This window comes from Natrix helvetica (assembly GCF_964273705.1).
Source record: "Natrix helvetica genome assembly, chromosome: 3".
In the NCBI taxonomy this organism is placed as follows: domain Eukaryota; kingdom Metazoa; phylum Chordata; class Lepidosauria; order Squamata; family Natricidae; genus Natrix; species Natrix helvetica.
The window spans coordinates 173,001,515-173,026,665 of NC_138549.1; the positions used below are offsets into that span (position 1 = coordinate 173,001,515).

The following is a 25,151-nucleotide window of genomic DNA, read 5'->3' on the forward strand; positions in this document are numbered from 1 at the left end:
GTCCGCGCATATGCGGACTGACCCGTCTGGCTTAACTGGGGTCACAATGGGCGTTTCCCAGCGCGCGTGATCCACCGGCTCAAGGATTCCTTGTTCCACTAGCTTATCTATTTCCTTATCTATTTTTGGGCGGAGTGCAAAAGGCACTCGTCTCGGTTTAAGTCGGATTGGCGCCACTTTGGGGTCTAAGTTGAATGAGATTGGTTTACCCACATACTTACCAAGACCGGGGCTGAACACATCCTCGAACTCCTTAAAGATCTGCTCAGCGCTGCTGTTCTCCACGCTGTTGATCCCGGTGACTTCCAGCCCCAAGGCTTCAAACCAATCTAGTCCTAGAAGGTTCTGTAATGGTGCGGTGGCGACGGTCACGGGCAGCTGGGCTACGATGTCCTTGAAACGGATCTGGAATGTGCCCTGGCCCACGATGGGGACTTGGTTCCCCTGGTAGTCTCGCAGCAGGATGTCTGGAACGCGTAGTTGGCTCTTTTTGAGGCTAGGGATAGCCTGTTTCATGGATGCCCATGAAATGATCGTTAGGGACGATCCCGTGTCAACTTCCAGCTCGCAAGGTGAGCCCTCCAAGAGGACTGTGACTTTCAGCTTTTTGGGCCGCTTGGTGCGGACCTGACTTATTGTGGTGAGATACGTTCGCAACTCCTCTCTCTGGGTCAACTCTATCTCAGCATCCGTATCCTGAAAATACTCTCGTTGAGCGTCTTGATAGAACGCTCTTTCAGCTCTTTGTGTGTAATCTCTCTGGGGATACGCTCGCTCAGCTCCTTGTGTGTAATCTCTCTGGGGATACGCTCACTCAGCTCTTTGGGAATTTTCTCTCTGAGTAAACACTTGTGGATTTCTCTCTGGGCGCCCTTTTTGGTTTCGCCAAGCCCCTGGGTTGGGCTTCTGTTGGCGGTACATGGGTGGCTGCTGTGAGGCAGGGACTTCGCTCCGGCACACTCGTGCGATGTGCCCAAGTTTGTTGCAGTGTGAACAAACAACGTTCCTGAACCTACAGGTAGACCGGGGGTGATTCCCTCCGCAGCTTGCGCAGGGCGGCAAACGGTATCCGGGTCTCCCCCCAGGTCTCACGTGACTGCTCCTCATCAGGTGACTTTCCTCGAGTTCGGGATCCTCGAAATCTGGAATGGTGTCCTCGTAGTGGACTCTGGTGTGTCTTGGCGCTGGCTGGCCTGTGTTGAATCCACGTTGAATTGTCTCCGCTGATCTGTCTGCTGCTTCTGAAGCTCTTGCCTCGTCGAGTACAATTTGTAGGCTTAAATTGGTTTTGGCTAACAGCCGTTTTTGTAGGGAAATGTCTCTCAGCCCGCTAACGAGTCGCTCCATAATCTGCTCATCCAGGTCTCTGAATCCACAATGTGTGGCTGCTTTTCGTAGAGCTGCAACGTACTGGTTGATAGATTCTCCCGCCTTCTGGTTCCTCGTGTTGAATGCTTGGCGGCAAACATGGCGGGAAGGTTTTGGCGCGTAATGAGTCTGTAGAGCTTGTTGCAACGCCGTCCATGATACTGCCTGTATTGGAGTAGGCGCAGTGAGGTCTCTGGCCGTGTTGAAGACTTCTTTTCCGCAGTAGCCGAGGAAGATGTTTTTCTTCCGGGCGTCGGTGATCCCCGTGTATTCGTTTGCTTCGAGAAAACACTCGAAACGAATCATGAAGGCTTCCCATTCGTCGTTCGCTGGGTCGAATGGAGCGGGGGGAGCGTGCATCGCCATCTTCTCTCGTTTGAATTTGCCGCGCTGTGTGGCCTGAGATGGCTGCCGGAATTTCCGCCGAATTCCTAGGCTGGATCAAATCCGGAGATTCTGGAGGTAGCGTTCTTCGTCCTATCTGTCTCTCATCCCACCTTCGTCGCCAATGTTAGATCTGGGCAACGAGAGAACAGACTGCGGACACGAAGTGACTTAACAGCTCTTTAATAGTAGTAGTAGTGATCCAGCTTGCTCTGTGGTCGGAGGGTTCCCCTTTTATAGGGATCGGGTACGCCCCTCGACCAATCAGAACAATACCTGTTTCCCGCTGTAGCAGCGGACCAGAGAGGAGACTTCCTACGATATATGCTAATATCTAACAACTTTGGGACCACCTGTTCTGTAAAGAAATAATTTCAAAATGCATACAATTTTTTATGGGGCCCAGAAATCATTTGGGGGTCATGACTTGACTTCATTCAATCCCTCAGAGGAACCTCAATAGCTAATATGGTAACACACCTGGCTGGTGGTGGATGCCATTCCGTGTAGCAGGACATGTTCTCCTTCAGGTTCTCCGTTCTCTGCTGAGCTCTCCGTGGTGCTGAAATCTTCTCCAGGAGATTGCTCCATGCTTTGAGGAGGTCCATTATCTGCTAGGTTACCCTCAGGCAGAGCTGAGGGTGAAGTGGAATCGGTCACCTGGAGTCCTCCCTCAAGCTGATCCTAAAACATAAGCATATCCAGAAGATGAAAAAAAGGGAGTGTAAATCTAGGCATTCAACAAAATCTTGGATTTGAGAATGTTGTGGTAGCTTTGGGCCCATTTCTATATCGGATCACCGGGCATAAATCAATCTACCATAGATTTGTTTAAAAATAAATCCAGTTGGGGGGAAAAGCTATCAATCTACCCATTTCCTTGTAGAAAGAGTGTAGAGCTTCTAAGACACTTCTTAACCGGGTGTATACCACACATTGAACTTAAATCCTAGCAAATCACCAGCGCTCGCTTAACGTGACTCTCAAAACAGGCTACATTACAGTAAAATCTAGATCGAAGGAGAAACTCAAGGGAAAGAGCTATCTGTTATCGGGTGTGACTCACACTGTTGCCTTGCTTAGCAACAACAATTCTGGTGCCATTAATGGTTGTGAGTCAAGGACTACCTATATCTGGAATTTGAAAGACATGGGCATAAGAATCATTGGGCACATGAGAGTCTAACTAACATACCAACATGAAAGACCAATCATGGTTAACATGATTACTGAACTAATTATTCTGTGTCCTCAGCTTCTTCTATGAAACCATTTCCCAGGTGTTTGAAGAGTAGTAAACTGCCAGAGTCACTTCCAAGAGAGTGGTGACCATATAAATGTGTAGACTGTTTGTTTGTTTGTTTGTTTGGATGGTTGGATGGATGGATGGGTGATTGGATGGATGGATGGGTGATTGGATGGATGGATGGATGGATGGGTGATTGTATGTATGTAAGATTAGATGGATGGATGGATGGATGGATGGATGGATGGATGGATGGATGGGTGGGTGGATGGGTGATTGTTTGGATGGATGGATGGATGATTGGATGGATGGATGGGTGATTGTATGTATGTAAGATTAGATGGATGGATGGATGGATGGATGGATGGATGGATGGATGGATGGATGGATGTTTGTTTGTTTGTTTGGATGGATGGATGGATGGATGGATGATTAGATGGTTGGATGGGTGATTGTTTGGATGAATGGATGGATGGATGGATGGGTGATTGTATGTAGTATGTAAGATTAGTTGGATGAATGGATGGGTGTTTGTTTTTTGTTTGTATGGATGGATGTTTGTTTGGATGTTTGTTTGAATGGATAGATTGATGGTTGTTTATATGGAAGGATGGGTAATTGGATGGGTGTGTGGATGTGTGGGTGAATGTGTATACAGAGAGAGAGAGAGAGAGAGAGAGAGAGAGAGAGAGAGAGAGAGAGAGAGAGAGAGAGAGAGAGAGAGAGAGAGAATGTGATCATGTTTTCCTTCACTCTTCTATTCTCAAAGTCAAAACCACCTGCTTCCTTCAATCTCCTCTTCTTCTAAAACTTAATTTCTAGCCCCTTGGTCATCCCCATCCTCCTTCTTTAAACCTCTTCCTGTTTCTATAAATCCTTTCTTGGCGGTGCCCACTAAGTTCAAGCTGGTGTCTGAGCAAAGCAGAAGTAAGGGGAATATGGGACGCTCCTCAGGTGAACCAAAAGGGAAAGTGAGAACAGAGAAACTTTGCATCAAAACTGTATTCAGCCAAGAGAAAAGAAAGTAGAAAAAGAAAGAAGATGACAGAGGAAGAACCAAGCGGAGCTGGAACAAATTGCTTCCAGCTCTTTGAGTGTCAGCCTCAGATCCATCTTTGGTCAGACTTTAGAGGGCTGCCACAGAGGGAACGGGACAGTAGCGAAGAGAGTAAATCATAACAGCGTTCTTTCACATGAGATCAAGGTCGGGCTGCTGGCACTTGGAGGGGAGTGAACAAAGTGTGGCAGCAGCTGAAACGGCGGATTGATTGGGCCATGTGATGTCAACGTCACTGGACAGGGCGGGGTGTGAGTTTTAGTGTGATTTCGCGGGATTTCAGATTCGGATTTTCCCCAGAAGTGCCAATATGACTCCTCTTAATAAAATCTTACTTTGATGGACTTTGTCTCGGAGTTCTGAATTGCAATGAGGAGTTAGGTGGAACACTGACCTTAGCCCGAATCAGAAATCTGAGTGGGATTTCTGGATCCAGAGATCAGGATTGGGATCTTACCTGCTGGGTGGGCCATAGATTGCTTTCTTGGCTCGTTTCAGCTAGAGATGGAGTGAGCTCTGGGGTGGAAGCTCCTGCCCCAATGGCAGCACCATTCCTCGTCCCGTTGACCAGAGGAGATATTCCTTGCCAAGGGTCTTTGAGGTTCTCTTCCCTCTCACCACCTTCTGGCTCAGCCTCTCCTAAAATGCCTTCTGATTCCCCACAGCCCCCTTCTTCTTCAGCCGCCAGTTCGGGGTCTTCAACTAGAAGAAAGTCACAAGCGGTGGGGTGAACATAAAAGTCCCCAAAAGATTCCAAGGACTTCCTTGCTTCATTTTTTCCCCCTTTGAAAACATTTTGCTTCACATCCAAGAAGCTTCTTCAATTCTTCAGAACTGGTTTTTCAGAAGAAACAGTTCTGAAGAATTGAAGAAGCTTCTTGGATGAGAAGCGAAATGTTTTCAAAGGAAAAAAAAATGAAGCAAGGAAGTCCAATTGCCTATTGGAAAACCCTGACCTGGATGATTGAGAATCTTTCTAGACGATGAAAAGGCATTCGACAAAGTACACCACAATCTACCATATTTTTCAGAGTATAAGACGTACCTTTTTCCCTCAAAAAAGAGGGTAAAAATCTGGGTGCGTCTTATACACTGAATACAGCATTTTTTGCCTCCTGAAACCCTGCCCCCTTCACCAAAATGGCCATGCAGAGCCTTTAGGAAGCTTTTAGAGAGCTCCTGGGGGCTCGGAAGGGCAGAAATGAGCAAAAAATGTGCTGTTTTTTGTTCAATTTTGCTCCCCCAGCCCTCAGGAGCACTCTATAAGCTTCCTAAAGACTATCCATGTCCTTTTGTTGGCAAAAAAGTGCCTGTTTTTGCAAAAAAATGGGCCATTTTTTGCTCGTTTTTGGCCCCTCCACCCCTCCAGGAGCACTCTACAAGCCTCCTAAAGGCTATTCATGCCCTTTTTGGGGGGGAAATGGGCCTGTTTTCGTGAAAAACGAGCCGTTTTGGGGAGATTTGCACAGTGCAAAAAATTTCTTTTAAAAAAATTGCTTCTTCAAAACCTTGGTGTGTCTTATACTCGGAAAAATATGGTACTTCTTCGTAAGTTAGAAAAAATGGGATAGATAGCATCACCACCAGATGGATTCGTAACTGGCTGACAAACCGTACTCAATGAGTAGTCCTTAATGGATCTATGTCATGGGTAGTCAACCTTTTTATACCTACTGCCCACTCACGTATCTCTGTTAGTAGTAAAATTTTCTAACCACCCACCGGTTCCACAGTAATGGTGATTTATAAAGTAGGGAAGTAACTTTACTTAATAAAATTTATAAAGCAAAGTTACAGCAAACCCCTACCGCCCACCATGAAAGCTGGAACGCCCACTAGTGGGCAGTAGGGACCAGGTTGACTATCACTGGTCTATGTCTTCATGGAGGGAAGTAAGCAGTGGGGTACCACAAGGTTGCGTTTTAGGCCAGTACTCTTCAATAACTTCGTAAACAACTTAGATGAGGAAATAGAAGGGGAACTTATTTGCAGATGATACCAAGCTGGCAGGAATAGCCAACACCCTAGAAGATAGGCTCAAGATCCAGATGGATCTTGACAGACTTGAACCCTGGGCCTTATCTAACAAAATGAAATTCAATGTAGAGAAAAGTAAAGTCTTAACACTTAGGCAAGAAAAACCCATATAGAGTACACATATAGACTGGATGAAACCAGGCTTAATAGCAGGGACTGGGAGAGGGATCTTGGAGTCTTAGTGGACAACCAGCTAAATAGGAGCCAGCCGTGTGCAGCAGCTGCCAAAAAAGCCAACGGAATCTAAGTTGCATTAACAAAGGGATACAATCAAGATCAAGTGAGGTACTACCATTCTATAAAGCCTTAGTAAGACCACACTTAAAATATTGCATCCAGTTTTGGTCACCACACTATAAAAAAAATGTTAAGACTCTAGAAAAAGTGCAGAGAAGAGCAACCAGGATGATGAGGGGACTGGAGGCTAAAACATACGATGGACGGTTGCAGGAACTGGGCAAGGCTAGTCTAGGGAAGAGAAGGACCAGGGGAGACATGATAGCAGTGTGCCAATATTTGAGGAGCTGCCACAGAGAGAAGGGGGTCAAGCAATGGGTGGAAACTGATCAAGGAGAGATTCAACCTGGAAACAAGGAGACATTTTCTGACAGTGAAAACAATCAACGGATGGAACAGAAGCTGCCTTCAGAAGTTGTGGGAGCTTCATCCCTGGAAGCTTTCAAGAAGAGATTGGACTGCCCTCTGTTAGAAATGGTGTAAAGTCTCCTGCTTGGGTGGGGGCGGGGGGGTTGGACTAGATGACCTACAAAGTCCCTTCCAACTCTGTTATTACGTTATCATTCTGTTATTCAGAAGTTGTGAGAGCTTCATCCCTGGAAGCTTTCAAGAAGAGACTGGACTGCCATTTGTCAGAAATAGTGTAGGGTCTCCTGCTTGGGTGGGGGCGCGGGGGGTTGGACTAGATGACCTACAAGATCCCTTCCAACTCTGTTATTCCGTTACTATTCTGTTATTCAGAAGTTGTGAGAGCTTCATCCCTGGAAGCTTTCAAGAAGAGACTGGACTGCCATCTGTCAGAAATAGTGTAGGGTCTCCTGCTTGGGCGGGGGTTGGACTAGATGACCTACAAGGTCCCTTCCAACTCTATTATTCTGTCTAATCAGTAGAACAGCTTGTCTCCCAGAATTGTGAGTGCTTCATCACTGGAGGTTTTCAAGAAGAGACTGGACAGCCATTTGTCTGAAATGGTATAAGGACTCCTGCCCTGAGCAGGGGGTTGGACTAGACGATCTCCAGGGTCCCTTCCAGCCCTACGATTCCATGATTCTATGACCTTTAATGAAATCCAGTTGATAGAGGATCCGTTCCTCCGCATTGAAGTCCACCGTGTAATGTTCCATGTTGTCGTATCCTGGCTCCAGAACATCTGGTTGACAGCTGTCGCTCACCTCCAAAATCCTGAAGGAAGGAGGAGGCACAAAGTTACACATGGAAACCTCTGGTTTCATTTATTTATTTTTGATTCCCCAAAAGCATGGATATTCTAAGAGAATAAATCATACTCACTTTCGGATGAGAACTTTGGCGTTCTGAGACATTGGAAGAAAGAAACAAAACGAAGATCAATCCCCAAAAAAGAAATGATTGAGAAAAACAGTGTGAGAAAGGATACGGGGTCATCCTTGACTTAGGAGCATTCATTTAGTGACCGTTCAAAGTTACAGCCGCACTGAGAAAAGTGACTTATGATCGGTTTTCACACTTGCAGCATGCCCTGGTCATATAATAAAAAATTTGGATGGCAACTGACTCATATTTATGAAAGTTGCAGCATCCTGAGCAGGTGTGGTATTCAGGTGAACCGTTAGCTCTGACCATCAACTGGCCCCGCCCTATCCTGTCCTTTATTTCCTGCTTTCTAGCTTACAATACAATAGCAGAGTTGGAAGGGACCTTGGAGGTCTTCTAGTCCAACCCCCTGCCTAGGCAGGAAACCCTATACCGTTTCAGACAAATAGCTATCCAACATCTTCTTAAAGACTTCCATTGTTGGGGCATTCACAACTTCTGGAGGCAAGCTGTTCCACTGATTAATTGTTCTAACTGTCTCCTCAGTTCTAAGTTGCTTCTCTCCTTGATTAGTTTCCACCCATTGTTTCTTGTTCTGCCCTCAGGTGCTTTGGAGAATAGGTTGACTCGCCTCTTCTTTGGGGCAACCCCTGAGATATTGGAAGACTGCTATCATGTCTCCCCTAGTCAACTAGACATACCTAGTTCCTGCAAGCGTTCTTCATATGTTTTAGTCTCCAGTCCCCTAATCCTCTTTGTTGCTCTTCTCTGCACTCTTTCTAGAGTCTCCACATCTTTTTTACATCGTGGTGACCAAAACTGAATGCAGGATTCCAAGTGTGGCCTTACCAAGGCCTTATAAAGTGGTATTAACACTTCACGTGATCTTGATTCTCTCCCTCTGTTGATGCAGCCTAGAACTGTGTTGGCTTTTTTGGCAGCTGCTGCACACGGCTGGCTCCTATTTAAATGGTTGTCCACTAGGACTCCAAGATCCCTCTCACAGTTGAGCAGGATCTTGGAGTCCTAGCTTATCTCAATTGCACGGCACAGCTGATTCCCCTCCCCAGCTGTTCTACTTACCGTTGCTGACTTGGAAGATAAGCAGGTGAGCTTCTGAATGCTCCATGTTCACCGCTGCACGCAAGCACTTCGGCCACACGTGCGCACCAAGCATGCGCTCATCGAATGGGTTGTTAAACCGGCCGCATCCCACCATTGATCCCAGGGTCATGTGATCCTCAAAATAACCAACCCTACCTGCATTTCTCTTTGTCGTCAAACGACATGGGCTTAGCTCAGGAGCGTCTTGACTTTTATAACTAGTTAGCAGCCATTTTGTGACGCGGCTTGAAATTCTACCAGGCCATAAAGATGAGCCTTAAATATGCTGCTCTATAGTATAAATATGATATACTATAGTATATACTACACTAAATTTACAATACAATACAATAGCAGAGTTGGAAGGGACCTTGGAGGTCTTCTAGTCCAACCCCAAATATACTTCTCAAAACTACATTTTAGTTCAGAATTTCTACAGGTCGTTCTTCACTTGCAACAGTTCATTTAATGAACGTTGACAGTTACATTAGCACTGAAAAATATGACTTACGGCTATTTTTAACACTTATGACCATTGCAAGCTTTCCCATTGGTCACCTGATCAAAATTCAGATGCTTGGCAACTGACTCATATTTATGACGGTCGCAGTGTCCTGGGGTCACGTGATCCCCTTTTGCGACCTCCTGACCAGCAAAGTCCATGGGGAAGCCAGATTCACTTAACAACCGTGACCAGGAAAGTCGTAAAATGGGGCAAACTCACTTAACAAACATTTCACTTGGGCTCTGTTGGGGTGATAAGTTGAGGACTACCTGTATCATCCTCATCCTCCTCTTTTAATGACCCCGTAATCCCTCGCGGGGTGGAGCCTAGGCATCTGAATGGAGCTGAGTCTTTACTGGCCCGATGCCTTTCCTGTTGCCAATGCGGAATTTTATTCAGCAGATATAGTATCAGTGTGACCAGAGAGAGAAATATCTGCCTCTACCTAGGATCGAACCCGCAACCTCCTGATTGTGAGGCAAGAGTTCCACCATGGCACCACCCTTGAGTACTACCTGTACATATTACATTTTGCTGGTGTCAGGGCTCTTACCTGGACAAAAACAGACATCTGAGGCTCTTCCATGGATTGCAGGGCAGTGTCCACCAGCTTGGAAGAAGATTCGATGTGGTCACTGCATACTTTGCTCAGCTCGTTCAGGTGCTGGGACTTGCTCTCCTGTTCATACGTGATTCTTTGAAGCATGATCTTCCTCCGTTCTTCCAAAATAGCCCCCATGCGGTCAAACTTCTCGCACAGCGCCTGCTTCTGAGCTTTGCAATTGGCCTGTGCGAGAAGGAAGGATCAGGCGATACAGCCAGGTTAGAGGGTCTAGCCAGGCTAATAAACCATGGTTTGTTGCTGAGGTTGGGTTTCCCCAACAATACACGTTGGTTGGGTGGTGAAAGATACAACTGGTGGATTATGTTATTTGAACCCAGGGTTGTGAATGAATGACCTCAGAATAACAGAGTTGGAAGGGACCTTGGAGGTCTTCTAGTCCAACCCCCTGCTCAAGCAGGAAATCCTAAAACATTTCAGACAAATGGTTGTCCAATCTCTTCTTAAAAACTTCCAATGTTGGAGCATTCACAACTTCTGGAGGCAAGTTGTTCCACTGATTAACTGTCCTCACTGTCAGGAAATTCCTCCTTAATTCCAGATTGCTTCTCTCCTTGATTAATTTCCACCCATTGTTTCTTGTCCTGTCTTCAGATGTTTTGGTGAATAGGTTCACCCACCTACCCATCCTCTCTGGAGCAACCCCTGAGATATTGGAAGATTGCTATAATGTCATCCCTGTTCCTTCTTTTAATTAAACTTGTCAGGGTAATGACGATTTAACAGCTGACCAGCTGCTGCAAGGCTGTAAACCAAGAGGATGACATGAAGATGGTTCAACAGGGTTACTGCCACTTTAAGAAGCTGTATATATAAGGGAGCCCATGTGAGGGCATCTCTCTCTCTCTCTCTCCTTGTGTATTATCTTCATAGTAGTTCTCTGTGTAGAGTTTGAGATTGATTGATTGCTTAGCTGTGCCTAGAAAGCGTATGTGTCTTTGTGTGCATACACGCACACACACCGTATTTTTTGGAGTGTAAGACGCACCATTTCCCCTCAAAAGAGGCTGAAAATCAGGGTGCGTCTTATACACTGAATACAGGATTTTTTGCCTCCCGAAACCCCGCTCCCTTTGCAAAAATGGCCGTGCATAGCTTTTTGGAGGCTTTCAGAGAGCTCCTGGGGGCTGGGGAGAGCAGAAATGAGTGAAAAACAGGCCATTTTTTGCTTAATTTTGCCCCCCCCTTATATATATGTGTGTTGTATTTGTGCTGATAAATAAATAAAGGGAGACTAGTATAGATCCCAGGTTCAAATCCCAGTAAGGGTATGGCTAGCTGATGAGAGCTAAATAGCTTGAAATGTATCTATACTAGTCTCCCTTTATTTATTTATCAGCACAAATACAACACAAATATAAAAAGGCAACATTAAAAATAAAAATATGGTTTTCTGCCTGGATGGTTTTCTTTGATGAGCCGAAGGACAGAAAGAGGGAGTAGTGAGCTTCCTCCCATATTTGGGCACACCAGGGGTTGTAACACATATACATATACATATACATATACATATACATATACATATACATATACATATACATATACATATACATATACATATACATATACATATACATATACATATACATACATACATATACATATACATATACATATACATATACATATACATATACATACACACACACACACACACACACACACACACACACATACATACATACACATATACATATACATATACATATACATACATACACACACACACACACATATACATACACATACACACACACACACACACACACACACACACACACACACACACACACACACACACACACACACACACACACACACATATATATATATATATATATATATATATATATATATATATATATATATATATATATATATTAAAAAGCCATTAGTATCACCGCATTTGAAAAGCATCTAAATTCCACCCACTTGTTCCGGAGGTTTATTTGGCTTCATTTGCTTAATTTTTCAAAAAGACACTTATTTACAGTCAAATGAAGTAGGAAAATGGGAGGAAAAAAAACTTGAAAGAAATTCAGAGTTTGAAATCGCACTGGGGAGATGATTTTTCCCTTGGTACCTTCATAAATACTTGATTCATCCTGAATCACATCTAAAATGATGCCATCAAACAAATTTAGATGAAAGACTTTTTCGCCTTCTATTTTTTTATATATCTTTACTTGCTCCATCTTTTATATCCAGCTTGTGGGTGAAGAAATACAGATAATCCTTGACTTTAAACAGTCTGAAACGGTATAGGGCTTCCTGCCTAGGCAGGGGGTTGGACTAGAAGACCTCCAAGGTCCCTTCCAACTCTGCTATTGTATTGTATTATTAAGTTCATTTAGTGACCATCTTTCAAAGTAATGAGGGCACTCAAAAAAGTGACTTAGGACCCTTTTTCACACTTATGACCATTGCAACATCCCCATGGTCATTTGATCAAAATTCAGCCCCTTGATAACTGACTCACAATTATGACGGTCGCAGGGTCCTGGGGAGGGGTCATGTGATCCCCTTTTGCAATCTTCTGACAAGCGAAGTCAATGGGGGAAGCCAGATTCACTTAAGAACCACGTGACTAACATGAAAAGTGCAGTGATTCATTTAGCAACAGTGGCAAAAAAGGTTGTAAAATGGGACAAGATTCACTTCACCAATCTCTCACATAGCAAGGGAAATTCTCGTGTTTAGTCCCAGGAGGCTTCAGGGAGGCCTGCTAGGCCTAAAATAGGGCCCAGGGGGGTCGTGTGCATGAGGCGGAGCGGGGAGGGGTCACACTCATGCGCAGGGGGGAAGGGGGAGCACAGGGGGGGTGCGCACATGCGCAGGGGGCTGGGGAGCATTGCATTATAGATATGGGCACACACAGACATGATTTTAGCACACGAGGAGAAAAGGGTTAGCCATCACTGCTCTAGATAGTCCTCAACGTATGACCACAATTGGGACCAAAAGTTCTGTTAAACAAGATGGTTATTAAGTGAATCGTGCCTGATGCTTTCATCTAATCCCTTACAGGTGGGACTAGAACTCACCGTCTCCTGGTGATTGGCCCAAAGTCACCCAGCCACTTTTTCAGGCCTAAACTGGGACTAGAACTCACCGTCTCCTGGTGATTGGCCCAAAGTCACCCAGCCACTTTTTCAGGCCTAAACTGGGACTAGAACTCACCGTCTCCTGGTGATTGGCCCAAAGTCACCCGGTCACTTTTTCAGGCCTAAACTGGGACTAGAACTCACCGTCTCCTGGTGATTGGCCCAAAGTCACCCAGTCACTTTTTCAGGCCTAAACTGGGACTAGAACTCACCGTCTCCTGGTGATTGGCCCAAAGTCACCCAGCCACTTTTTCAGGCCTAAACTGGGACTAGAACTCACCGTCTCCTGGTGATTGGCCCAAAGTCACCCGGTCACTTTTTCAGGCCTAAACTGGGACTAGAACTCACCGTCTCCTGGTGATTGGCCCAAAGTCACCCAGTCACTTTTTCAGGCCTAAACTGGGACTAGAACTCACCGTCTCCTGGTGATTGGCTCTAAGTCACCCAGTCACTTTTTCAGGCCTAAACTGGGACTAGAACTCACCGTCTCCTGGTGATTGGCTCTAAGTCACCCAGTCACTTTTTCAGGCCTAAACTGGGACTAGAACTCACCGTCTCCTGGTGATTGGCTCTAAGTCACCCAGTCACTTTTTCAGGCCTAAACTGGAACTAGAACTCACCGTCTCCTGGTGATTGGCCCAAATCACCCAGTCACTTTTTCAGGCCTAAACTGGGACTAAAACTCATGCTGTCCTGCTTTCCAGCCAGGTGCCTTAACTAGTAGATTAGTGATGGTGAAAAATTTTTTGTTCAGGTGCCAAAAGGGTGCATGTATGCGTGATAGCACATGTGTGCGCCCACACCCATAATGCAATGCCCTTCCCCCGTGCGCATGCACACAGGCATCACTGAAGCCTCCGGATCTCCGATAGGCCAGTTGGGCTGTTTTTCGCCCTCCCCAGGCTTCAGGAAGACTGGGAAGGGCGAATACTGCCTCCCCCGCCCCCCGGAAGGCTGAAAATCAGCTGGCCAGTGCACGCATGCACGCTCGAGCTGACTTAGGACAACTCCTCGCATGCCCTCAGATATGGCTCCGCGTGCCACCTGTGGTACCCATGCCATTGGTTCGCCATCAGATCAAATCAAACTGGCTCATTTGCAGCATGCAAGAGTCACCTAACCACACTTTGCGATGGCTTTTGCTGAAAAATTCCGCTTTTTCAGTTGTCAGCAAAATCTCACCCGTAGCAAACAATGGATTCCCATTTATGACTGCTGCATCCCCTTAATGACCGTTGCAAAAATTGTCATAAAATCGGGACTGCTAGATCGGGTACTGGAAAGCCACACTCAGGCTAAAGGCAACAACAGCTCTTTATTAAATCAGTAGTAACTATGTACAATCCAGCGAAGGTTGAGTCTGACAGCAGCCGTTTTATAGGGAGCTGTCAGACCCTTCGACCAATGAGATTAAACCTCTGTTCCCGCCAGAACAGAGGACCTTGGTGGAAACCATTATAGCTGAAGCTAGTATCTAACAGGGACGGTCACTGAGTTGGGCAGGCAGCATTCCGGTCATAACTCCAGGACTACCTGTATTTCTCTGTTCCACTTAATCATCTTGGGTGAATGCAGCGAGTGAAAAATGTTTGGGCGTGTGAAGGAGGCTGGGAGACATTCCTGGTTTTCAGAAGAAATGGGAAGAAGAATCAGGGCCCACCTCAATGTTCCTGCACCGGCCTTGGAGTTCTGCCATGTAGGTTTGTATCCGGTCATTAGCTGCCACGAGGGCCCCGATTCCAACGGTCAGCTCCGCCTAGATGGAAGAGATCGGAAGCCTTGCGGTGAAGATGTTTATTTATTCACATCCCACTTTTATTATCTTCTTATAAACAACTCAAGCAGCAAACTTCTTAATCTTACTATTTTCCTAATAGTAGGAAATAGCCACCCTGTGGGATGGGGTGGGGTGGGGTGGGGGGAGAGAGTGAGAGTGAGAGAGAGTGAGAGAGTGAGTGAGTGACTGGTTCAAGGTTACCCAGTCAGCTTAAAGGGGAGACTAGAACTCCCAGTCTCCTGGAGATTGGCTCAAAGTCACACAATTGGCTTTCATGCCTAAGGCAAGACTAGAACTCACAGTCTCCTGGTGATTGGCCCAAAGTCACCCGGTCACTTTTTCAGGCCTAAACTGGGACTAGAACTCACCGTCTCCTGGTGATTGGCCCAAAGTCACCCAGTCACTTTTTCAGGCCTAAACTGGGACTAGAACTCACCGTCTCCTGGTGATTGGCTCTAAGTCACCCAGTCACTTTTTCAGGCCTAAACTGGGACTAGAACTCACCGTCTCCTGGTGATTGGCTCTAAGTCACCCAGTCACTTTTTCAGGCCTAAACTGGGACTAGAACTCACCGTCTCCTGGTGATTGGCTCTAAGTCACCCAGTCACTTTTTCAGGCCTAAACTGGAACTAGAACTCACCGTCTCCTGGTGATTGGCCCAAATCACCCAGTCACTTTTTCAGGCCTAAACTGGGACTAAAACTCATGCTGTCCTGCTTTCCAGCCAGGTGCCTTAACTAGTAGATTAGTGATGGTGAAAAATTTTTTGTTCACACAATTGGCTTTCATGCCTAAGGCAGGACTAGAACTCACAGTCTCCTGGTGATTGGCTCAAAGTCACACAGTTGACTTTCGCACCTAAGGCAGGACTAGAACTCCCAGTCTCCTGGTGATTGGCTCAAAGTCACAGAATTGGCTTTCATGCCTAAGGCAAGACTAGAACTCACAGTCTCCTGGTGATTGGCTTAAAGTCACACAGTTGGCTTTCGCGCCTAAGGCAGGACTAGAACTCATAATGTCCTGGTGATTGACCCAGTCATCCGGCTTGTTTTCATGCCTAAGGCAGGACTAGAACTCACAGGCATCTTGTGATTAGTCCCAAATCACCAAGCTAGTTTTCAAGCCTAAAGTGGGACTAGAACTCGCCACCTCCTGGTGATTCACCCAAAGTCACCTAGCTGGCTTTCATGTCTAAACAACCAGTCATAAGGCAAGAACTAACTAGCATTTTAAGACTACAGGCCCAATCACTCCCTTTAATAGATTGGAGGTGGCGCAAATTGTAAACCAACATATTCAGAGGTAGAAAAGTTGATCTAAAACACACTAAGCAGTTCAATAAATGTTAAGTATGCCTTTTCATGTTGTAATAGTGTGTGTACATGTGTGTATAAAAATAATTTTTTCTTCTTCCTTTGAGTTGGCTTCGGAATTTCATTTTAATGTGTGCCATTGTGCACATAGAAAAATGACTATAAAGCTTGTCTTGTCTTGTCCCATTTTCTCTCTTCTCTTCTCTTCTCTTCTCTTCTCTTCTCTTCTCTTCTCTTCTCTTCTCTTCTCTTCTCTTCTCTTCTCTTCTCTTCTCTCCTCTTCTCTTATTCTTTTCTCTCCTCTCCTCTCTATTATTTTCTCTCCTCTCCTCTATTATTTTCTCTCCTCTCATCTATCTTCTATCCTCTCTATTATATTTTCTCCTCTCATCTATTCTCTCCTCTCCTATTATTTTCTCTCGTCTCCTCTATTATCTTTTCTCCTCTCCTCTCCTCTCTCCTCTCTATTATTTTCTCTCCTCTCCTCTCTTCTCTTCTCTTCTCTTCTCTTCTCTTCTCTTCTCTTCTCTTCTCTTCTCTCCTCTCTATTATTTTCTCTCCTCTCCTCTATCCCCTCCTCTCCTCTATTATTTTCTCTCCTCTCCTCTGTTCTCTTCTCTATTATTTTCTCTCCTCTGCTCTCCTCTCCTCCTTTCCTTTCCTCTCTCCTCTTTCATCTCATCTCATCTCCTCTTATCATCTGTAGGCTGGGGCACACCTTCTGCTTTGTGCAGATGTCCGAGAGTGGAGCTACTTCGCATTCCTTGTGTTCCCCGAAAACCTTGCACAGGGAGCATGTGGGAACAGCGCACGTCACACAATAAATGTTGATCCTTTCCTCCTCGTGCTCTTCGCAAGTTGGGTGCTCAGTTTTCAACAGAGGCCTGTTAAAGAAGGAAGAAAAATATGGGGGGGGGGAATATACGATGGGAGGGATAGATCTCCCCAAGATTCCCAGTTCCCCTTTAATTTTTAAAAAAATCATGTTATTTATTTATATACAAATATTTTGAAGACAGTGTACTGTCCAGGCATTTAATTTTACAAAAGAAGAAAATAACAGATATACTGATAGTAATATTAATAATACATATAGTAATTATAACAATGTTTGTAATTGTATTAGCTTATTTATAATCATATTAATTTTACTAGCACTTATAATTGTAAACAACATTCATACTTTAATTATGCATAAAAACAATCTTTCTTCATCTAATTTCTACCTCTTATCTCTAACCATTGATAAAATCTATTTCCACGTTAAGTAATACTTTTGTCAGGCCTGTAGTTATGTTTCTTTTTAGGATCTTTGGCCTGCCACACTTTGTATTAATTTCTTATGCTGTTTCATTAGTGTAGTAGTTGGGAGGAGGGAATAGAAAGGAGTAGGATTGTGGAATGTATGTTGTCATTCTTTTATAGAAGCCAAGGTCATCTTTTGTCTCCGCACCTCGACACCTGACCGGAAGCAGAGGGGTGTAGATGCCAGCGTGGAAGATGATGATTGGAACATGTGATGGATTTGTGGGTGTGAGGATAGATCATGAACTTTCAACTGGGTGGAATCCCAGGAAGAGAATCAGTGTTGGAATTCCATAGACGTGCTAACTTGCCTGTATGAATAAATGGGAACTTTAAGGATGATTCTGCCTTGGACAATGATTTATTTCATACATGGTATTTAGAACGCTAACAACTTTATATCTCATTTATCTTTTATTTTCAATGTCAAGCTATCCATCTCTCCACAGTCCAATATTTCCCGAACTATCGTATTTTTCAGAGTATGACGCACCTCCCCCCCTAAAAGAGGGTGAAAATTTGGGTGCATCTTATACACTGAATGTAGCCCCTCCCATCCACCGCCCCTCACCCTTTGGCCTCTGCTTCCCAGCAATTTACCTCCTTGCAGCAAACAGGGAAAATGGGGTTTGCGGAGGCTGCAATAGGCTATAGCAATCCCTGCAGCCTGAAACAGCTGATGATCGGGAGGCCACTTAAACTGAAAGTGAAACTTGCTGTTTGCTTCAGGAGGCAAATAGCTGGGAGGCAGGGGCAGATTTTTTTTTTCTTGTGCTAATCAGGCTGTTTGCTGCAAGGAGGTAAGTCAATAACTATAAATGCCTATAGAATGTTCAGATTATTACTTATTTTTAAAGACTGCTTTGTTATTGTTCTAGACATCTTAACAAAATGAAGAAGCTTTTTAAAATAAATGCTTGATCTGAAGAGGCCCCGTGCTATTGTATCTTCTTTTAAATAGCAGAGAATAACTATACTTCCAGAAAGCACATCCATTTTAACAACATCTGTACAAGTATAGTCTGAAATGTAACACTACAAACAGTGTATTTTCTCTGTTTGCTGCTTGTTGCAAGGAGGCAAATTGCTGGGAGCCAGAAGACGGGGTTTTTTTTTGTCTTGTTTTCCTCCACAAAAGCTAGGTGAGTCTTATACTTCGAAGCATCTTATACTCTGAAAAATACGGTATGTTTCCATCAAATCCTCTTAAATTCTGCATTGGGTCAACTCCATTTAATGAATCAATCAATGAATTCTGCCCACATTTGGGGATGTGGCGCAAAAGACAGCCAACCTTTCTGGTCCCCTCGCTGACGCTTGTTTGTAGATGTCGATGATGTTCTCCACCAGCAGATTCCGTTGCAGGCCGTAAATGCCGTGTCTGTCCAGGACGACTTCGTGGCGGCACGATGGGCAGCGAAATCTCCCTGCAGAGCCCAAACTTGTCCCTCGAGACTGTGGGGTGCAAGAGACCATAAATACACCAATAGGTGTTCTGACCCCCCTCTTCGTACACCAAAGCACTCCAAGACAAGAATACTGCTAGATGATTTATTCACAGTAAATTAATACACTGACTAGACCTTGGCAGCAATCCAGACTTCCAAGAAAAGAAACAGGCACGAGAGCTTCTCCAGCGTTGGTAATTAAGTTGAATCCTGCAACCAGCCTCCTCACAAAGTCTCTCCTTAAATACTATCTTGAGAGGAGCCTAATTACAACCACCTGGGTCCAATTATCTTCTGTATCTGCATAATTGTTTTCTACGTCTATCAGCCCTCCATTGCCGGATGTCCAGGACCAACTCCCTTGTCTCCTCCCCACTGCTCCAAGGCATGACGTCAGGAGCACACTCCCTTTGGCTTTCACTGCTGCTCCATGCCTCAGGCGCCTCCTGGTGGCCAACCAGCCTCTCTGATCCCTGCTCAGAGTCAGAACCCTGTCCAGGGTCCTCCACATCTTCCAGAGCCGACTCATAGGGCCCCTCGCTGTTGGAGTCTGTTTGCAGCTCCAACAGCTCCTGCTGGGCCACAACAGATAAGTAAGCTGGTAGATAATAGGTTTGGAGCGGCTTTGCTGTAGAGATCCGTGGAGCACTCAAGGGCAGCTGAAACCATCAAGATATTTAGTTGGTTAAAGGTGCACTTTGGGAGGCGGAAGGAGGAGGAGAGGAAGAGAAGGAGAAGGAGGAAGGGGAAGGAGGTGAAAAAAGAGAGAGGGGAAGAGAAGGAGAGACAAAGGAGAAGAAGGGAAAGGAAAGGGAGGAAAGGGAAGGAGGAAAATGAGAGAGAGGGAAAGTGGAGAAGGAGGAGAGGGAGAGGGAGGAGAGGGAAGGAGGAGAAGGAGAAGGGAAGGGAAGGAGGTGAAGAAGAGAGAAGGGGGAGGAGGAGGAGGAGAGGGAGAAAGGAAGGAGAGGTGCAAATATGTAACATGTTTGACTGCATGTAACTGATTTCCTATGCAAAAGGGAGGTATAGAATATAGAATAATGGAGTTGAAAGGAACCTTGGAGGTCTTCTAGTCCAACCCCTTGCTCAAGCAGGAAACCCTATAACCTGGGATGGTGAACCTATGGCACGTGTGCCACAGGTAGCAGGCAGAGCTATTTGTCAGAGCACGAGAGGCGTTGCCCTGTCAGTTGGCCAGCACGCATGCATTTGCTGCCCAGCTGACTTTGCCTTTTTTGAGGTCATTTCTCACCCTCCCCAGGCTCCAGAGGCTTTATAGGAGCCTGGGAAGGGTGAAAACAGCCTCCCCCGCCACCCCGGAGGCCCTCCGGAGGCTTCAGGAGCTTCTGTGAAGCCTCTGGAGCACAGAAAAACGGCCCTATGGACAAACTGGAAGTTCATGAACAGACTTCCGGTTTGCTCGTAGGGTCGTTTTTTGCCCTCCAGAGTCTTCGGGGAAGCCTCCGGAAGGTCCCTGAAGGCTCCGGAGGGCTAAAACCGGCCCTACAAGCAAACCAGAAGTCCGTTCCCAAACTTCCAGTTTGCCCATAGGGCTGGCTTTTCGTGCTCCGGAGGCTTCAGGGAAGCTCCTGAAGCCTCCGAAGGGCCTCCGGGGGTGGCTGTTTTTGCCCTCCCCAGGCTCCTATAAAGCCTCTGGAGCCTGGGGAGGGCAAAAAACACACCCAAAATGGGAAAGGAGCGCTGGTCGTGCGCACATGGGCACTGGGATCATGCGCATAGCATTATGGGTGTGGCATGCCAGCGGACGACCCCCCTGCGCTCCCCCCGCTTTTGGCACGCGAGCCAAAAATGTTCGCCATCACTGCCCTATGCCATTTCTGACAGATGGTTGTCCAATCTCTTCTTAAAAACTTCCAGGTTACTTTTATCCTGTCTAATCAACTTTACTCTCGCATTTTCTTTGTTTTGTTAACTATAAAAAGGAGTGGGGGAAAAGGGCTCTCTCTACCTTTTTCATAGAGATCCCACTTTATCAAGGTACCCTAATAAACTGCTTTTAAACAATCTTCCAACTCAGTTAATATAATATAATAACAGAATTGGAAGGGACCTTGGAGGTCTTCTAGTCCAACCCCCTGCTTAGATAGGAACCCCTACACCACTTCAAACAAATGGTTTTCCAATCTCTTCTTTAAAATGTCCAGTGTTGGAGCATTCACAACTTCTGGAGGCAACTTGTTCAAGTGATTAATTGTTCTGTCAGGTATTTTCTTCTTAGTTCTAAGTTGCTTCTCTCCTTGATGAGTTTCCACCCATTGCTTCTTGTCCTGCCCTCAAGTGCTTTGGAGAATAGTTTGACTCCCTCTTCTTTGTGGCAACCCCTGAGATATTGGAAGACTGCTATCATGTCTCCCCTAGTCCTTCTTTTCATTAAACTAGACATACCCACTTCCAGCAACTGTTCTTTATATGATTTAGTCCCCTAATCCTCTTTGTTGCTCTTCTCTGTACTCTTTCCAGAGTATCAACATCCTTTTTATATAGTGGCGACCAAAACTGAATGCCGTATTCCAAGTGTGGCCTTACCAAGGCATTATGAAGTGGTATTAACACTTCACGTGATCTTGATTCTATCCCTCTGTTTACACAGCCTAGAACTGTGTTGGCTTTTTTGGCAGCTGCTGGACACGGCTGGCTCATATTTAAATGGTTGTCCACTAGAACTCCAAGATCCCTTTCACAGTTACTACTGTTGAGCAAGGCACCACCTATACTGTACCTGTGCATTCCGTTTTTGTTGCCTAAATGTAGAACCTTACTCTTTTCACCATTGAATTTCATTTTATTAGATAGTGCCCAGTGTTCAAGTCTTTCAAGATCCTTCTGTACCTTAAGCCTGTCTTCTGGAGTGTTGGCTATTCCTGCCAGCTTGGTGTCATCTGCAAATTTGATTGCTCACCATATTAGAATGCTTTCTTGAACTGTCTTGTATTTTTGGCCTTCTCACATTTCAAAAATGGGGCACCTCGGGGAGCAATGCAAGCAGTTCCAGAAGTTGACATACACCCCTCCTCTTTGCAGCCCACATCTCTCCAAGGTCAGTGGTTCAATGCTCAGCTCTCCAGGGGTTAGGAGGGGGCCTAACTAGATGAGCTCCAGCAAAAGAGCATATTATTTTGGCAAGGAATCCAAACACCCAAGACCGACTGGAGCCAAGCCTTGATATCCAATAATAGCGCAAAGGCAGGTGTCGGTGATCCCCAAGGAGAGACAAAGGGCTAGAAACCAGAGCATTCAACGACCGTCTGTAATTGTGAATTGGGCCCACAAATGTCTGGGAAGAAATCTCGATGGCCTATATTGCATGCGCAGGTCTCAATCACGTTTATTTATTTATTTGTAACATGGCTTTATTATTTGTGTGTGTGTGTGTGTGTGTGTGCGTATTGTGTCACAATCCCTGGTATGCCCAAATATGGGAGGGAATAGCTGATAAAGGAGGAGAGCCTGTGGCTTAGTGGCTAATACATCTGCCTAATATTTAATACAGCCCAGGTTCAAATCCCAGTAAGGGTATGGCTAGCTGATGAGAGCTAAATAGCTTGAAATAGATCTATACTAGTCTCCCTTTATTTATTTATCAGCACAAATACAGAGATGGGGGTGTTATTGGTTTAACCGTTTGTATCTTGGGTTTGTTCTTGTTGTTATGTAAGCAGCTTAGAGTTACTGAGATTACCGTATTTTTCGGAGCATAAGATGCACCTTTTTCCCCTCAAAAAAGAGGCTGAAAATCTGGGTGCGTCTTATACACTGAATGCAGCATTTTTTTTGCCTCCCGAAACCCCGCTCCCTTTGCAAAAATGGCCATGCAGAGCCTTTAGGAGCCTTGCAGAGTGCTGCTGGGGGCTGGGGAGGGCAGAAATGAACGAAAAATAGGCCATTTTATGGTCAATTTTGCCCCCCCCCCCAGCCTCCAGGAGCACTCTATAAGCCTCCTAAAGGCTCTGCACTTCCATTTGTTTTACAAAAACCAGGCCATTTTTTGCTCATTTTGGGGCCGCACCCCCAGCACTCTACAAGCCTCCTAAAGACAATTCATGACCTTTTTTTTTAAAGGCCCATTTTTGTGAAAAACGGGCTGGTTTTGGAGGTCTGCAGAGTGCAAAAACTTTTTTTTAAAAAAAATTGCCTCTTCAAAATCTTGGTGCGTTCTTATACTCCGGTGTGTCTTATACTCCGAAAAATACGGTAAGTGGGCAGCTATATAAATTCTCATAAACACACAAAAAATAAATCCTGCAAGGTGGGTTGGGGTGGGAGAGAGCGAGACAGAGAGGGACAGAAAGAAAGAGAGACAGAAAGAGAGAGAAAGAAAAAGAGAGAGACAGAGATAGAAAGAAAAAGACAGAGAAAGAGACAAAAGGAAAGGAGAGATTGAAAGGAAGGAAGGAAGGAAGGAAGGAAGAGAGAGAGAGTGAGTGAGAGAGAGAGAGAGAGAGAGAGAAAGAAAGAAAGAAAGAAAGAAAGAAAGAAAGAAAGAAAGAAAGAAAGAAAGAAAGAAAGAAAGAAAAAAAACTAGCCCAAAGCAGCTCAACTGGCTTTTATGCCTAATCAGAGGTGGATTCCTACGAGTATTACTCCCGATTCGGCGCGCATTTTTTTTTGCCCGCCCCAGCACTATTTAGCCACATTTTCTAAGCTGCACGCATATGTTCAAGCCGTGCATGCGAGCCAAGCACATGCGCGGAAGGTTGTGCACATGTGCAGAATGTGCACACTCACATTTTTTGGTGCGCGGCGAACCAGTGGTAAACCTATGTGAGACCCACCTCTGGACAACTGTACCTATTCTCTGAAGAACAGAATATCCTAAAGGTTCCTCTCGCACATATGCGCTAGTCGTTCCCAACTCTAGGGTGTGGTGCTCCTCTCCATTTCAAAGCCGAAGAGCCAGGGCTGTCCGTAGATGTCTCCGTGGTCATGTGTCCGGCATGACTAAACGCTGAAGACGCACAGAACTCCTATTTTTTCCTACTTGCATTTTTTACATGCTCTCGAACTGCTAGGTTAGCAGAAGCTGAGACAAGTAACGGAAGCTCACTCCGTTATCCGGCGCTAGGGATTTGAATCACCGAACTGTCGATCTTTCTGATCGACAAGCTCACCCTCTGAGCCACTGAGCGTCCCTTCAGAATATCCTAGTCACCCACAAACACTTACAATGCAATCCCAACCATCTCGTTCTCCCATCCGCTTGAAACCCCGTGATCTGCTGTGATCTTTTGAAACCTCTGAAAGCACCTTCCCAAACTCCCCAAAGCGTTGACCCAACTCTGCTCTCCGATTCTGAGAGCCAAGTGCTCCATGTTGAGAAAACGTTGCCATTAATTTGCTTTGAAGGGTTCCCCACCCACAACTGACCTGAAAAATGTCATTGGCGCATTTCCGGCAGAGGTTGTGTTGACATGGAAGAATGACCACAGGTTTGGTGAACATCTCCAAGCAAATGGGGCAGATGAGTTGCCTCTCCAGGTTCTCCATGGTGGGACAATCTCTTGGGTAGGACGTGTACTCCATGTGCTTCGACATGACCAGGGTCCGAGGCAGCCTTGTTTGTGGAGGTGCAGCTCCTTCTGTGTGTCCTTGCAAGACACGGCGGTGGGAAAAAGCTGGAGATGGCCAGAAGCACCTGACGGCTTTGGGTTCCCCAGGGGTCTGCCACATGTTACTTGAAGGCTCCAGAAATATAACCGCGGTGTCATGCTCCCCACCAGTGGTTTAGGTTTCGACTCGGTCCTAAAGGGCATTTCAGCTCAGATGCAAAAGTTGGCATCTCGAAGGTGGAAGGAAGGATTAAAATTTTGGAAGGAAGCCAGAGATGATTAGGACTAGGGGGTGACATGATAGCAGGGTTCAAATATTTGAGGGTCTGCCACAAAGAAGAGGGGAGGTCCAATTTATTTTCCATAGCATCTGAAGGCAGGACAAGAAACAATGGATGGAAACTGATCGAGAAGCAACCAAGAATTAAGGAGAAACTTCCTGACAGTGAGAACAATCAGTGGAACGGCTTGCCACCAGACGTTATGGGGGCTCTAACACTGGAGGTTTTTAAGAAGAGAGTGGACAGCCACTTGTCTGGAATAGTACAGGGCAGGGGTGTCAGAGTCAATTTCATTGAGGGCCGCATCAGGGCTGTGGTTGACCTGGGTGGGGGGAGTGACTAGTTGGGTGTGGCCAACTGGGTGGGCATGGCCAGCTTAACAACACTCACTGGGCATGGCTGACTGGGTGGGCATGGCCAGCTTAACACTCACTTGGCATGGCCGACTGGGTGAGCGTGGCCAGCTTAACAACACTCACTGGGCATGGCTGACTGGGTGGGCA

General features: G+C 45.6%; 1 protein-coding gene across 1 annotated transcript; it reads right to left on the reverse strand.

Moving 5' to 3' along the window:
• Positions 1-2,880: 2,880 nt before the first annotated feature.
• LOC309389600 (tripartite motif-containing protein 54-like) lies at positions 2,881-24,353 on the reverse strand (the record flags this gene model as incomplete). The annotated part of the gene is made up of 9 exons (XM_081948152.1): positions 2,881-2,886; positions 4,513-4,757; positions 7,387-7,511; positions 7,620-7,642; positions 9,785-10,018; positions 14,618-14,713; positions 16,766-16,931; positions 18,647-18,807; positions 24,186-24,353. 9 exons carry the CDS (start codon positions 24,351-24,353, stop codon positions 2,881-2,883), a joined length of 1,224 nt encoding a protein of 407 aa, XP_081804278.1.
• Positions 24,354-25,151: the final 798 nt, after the last annotated feature.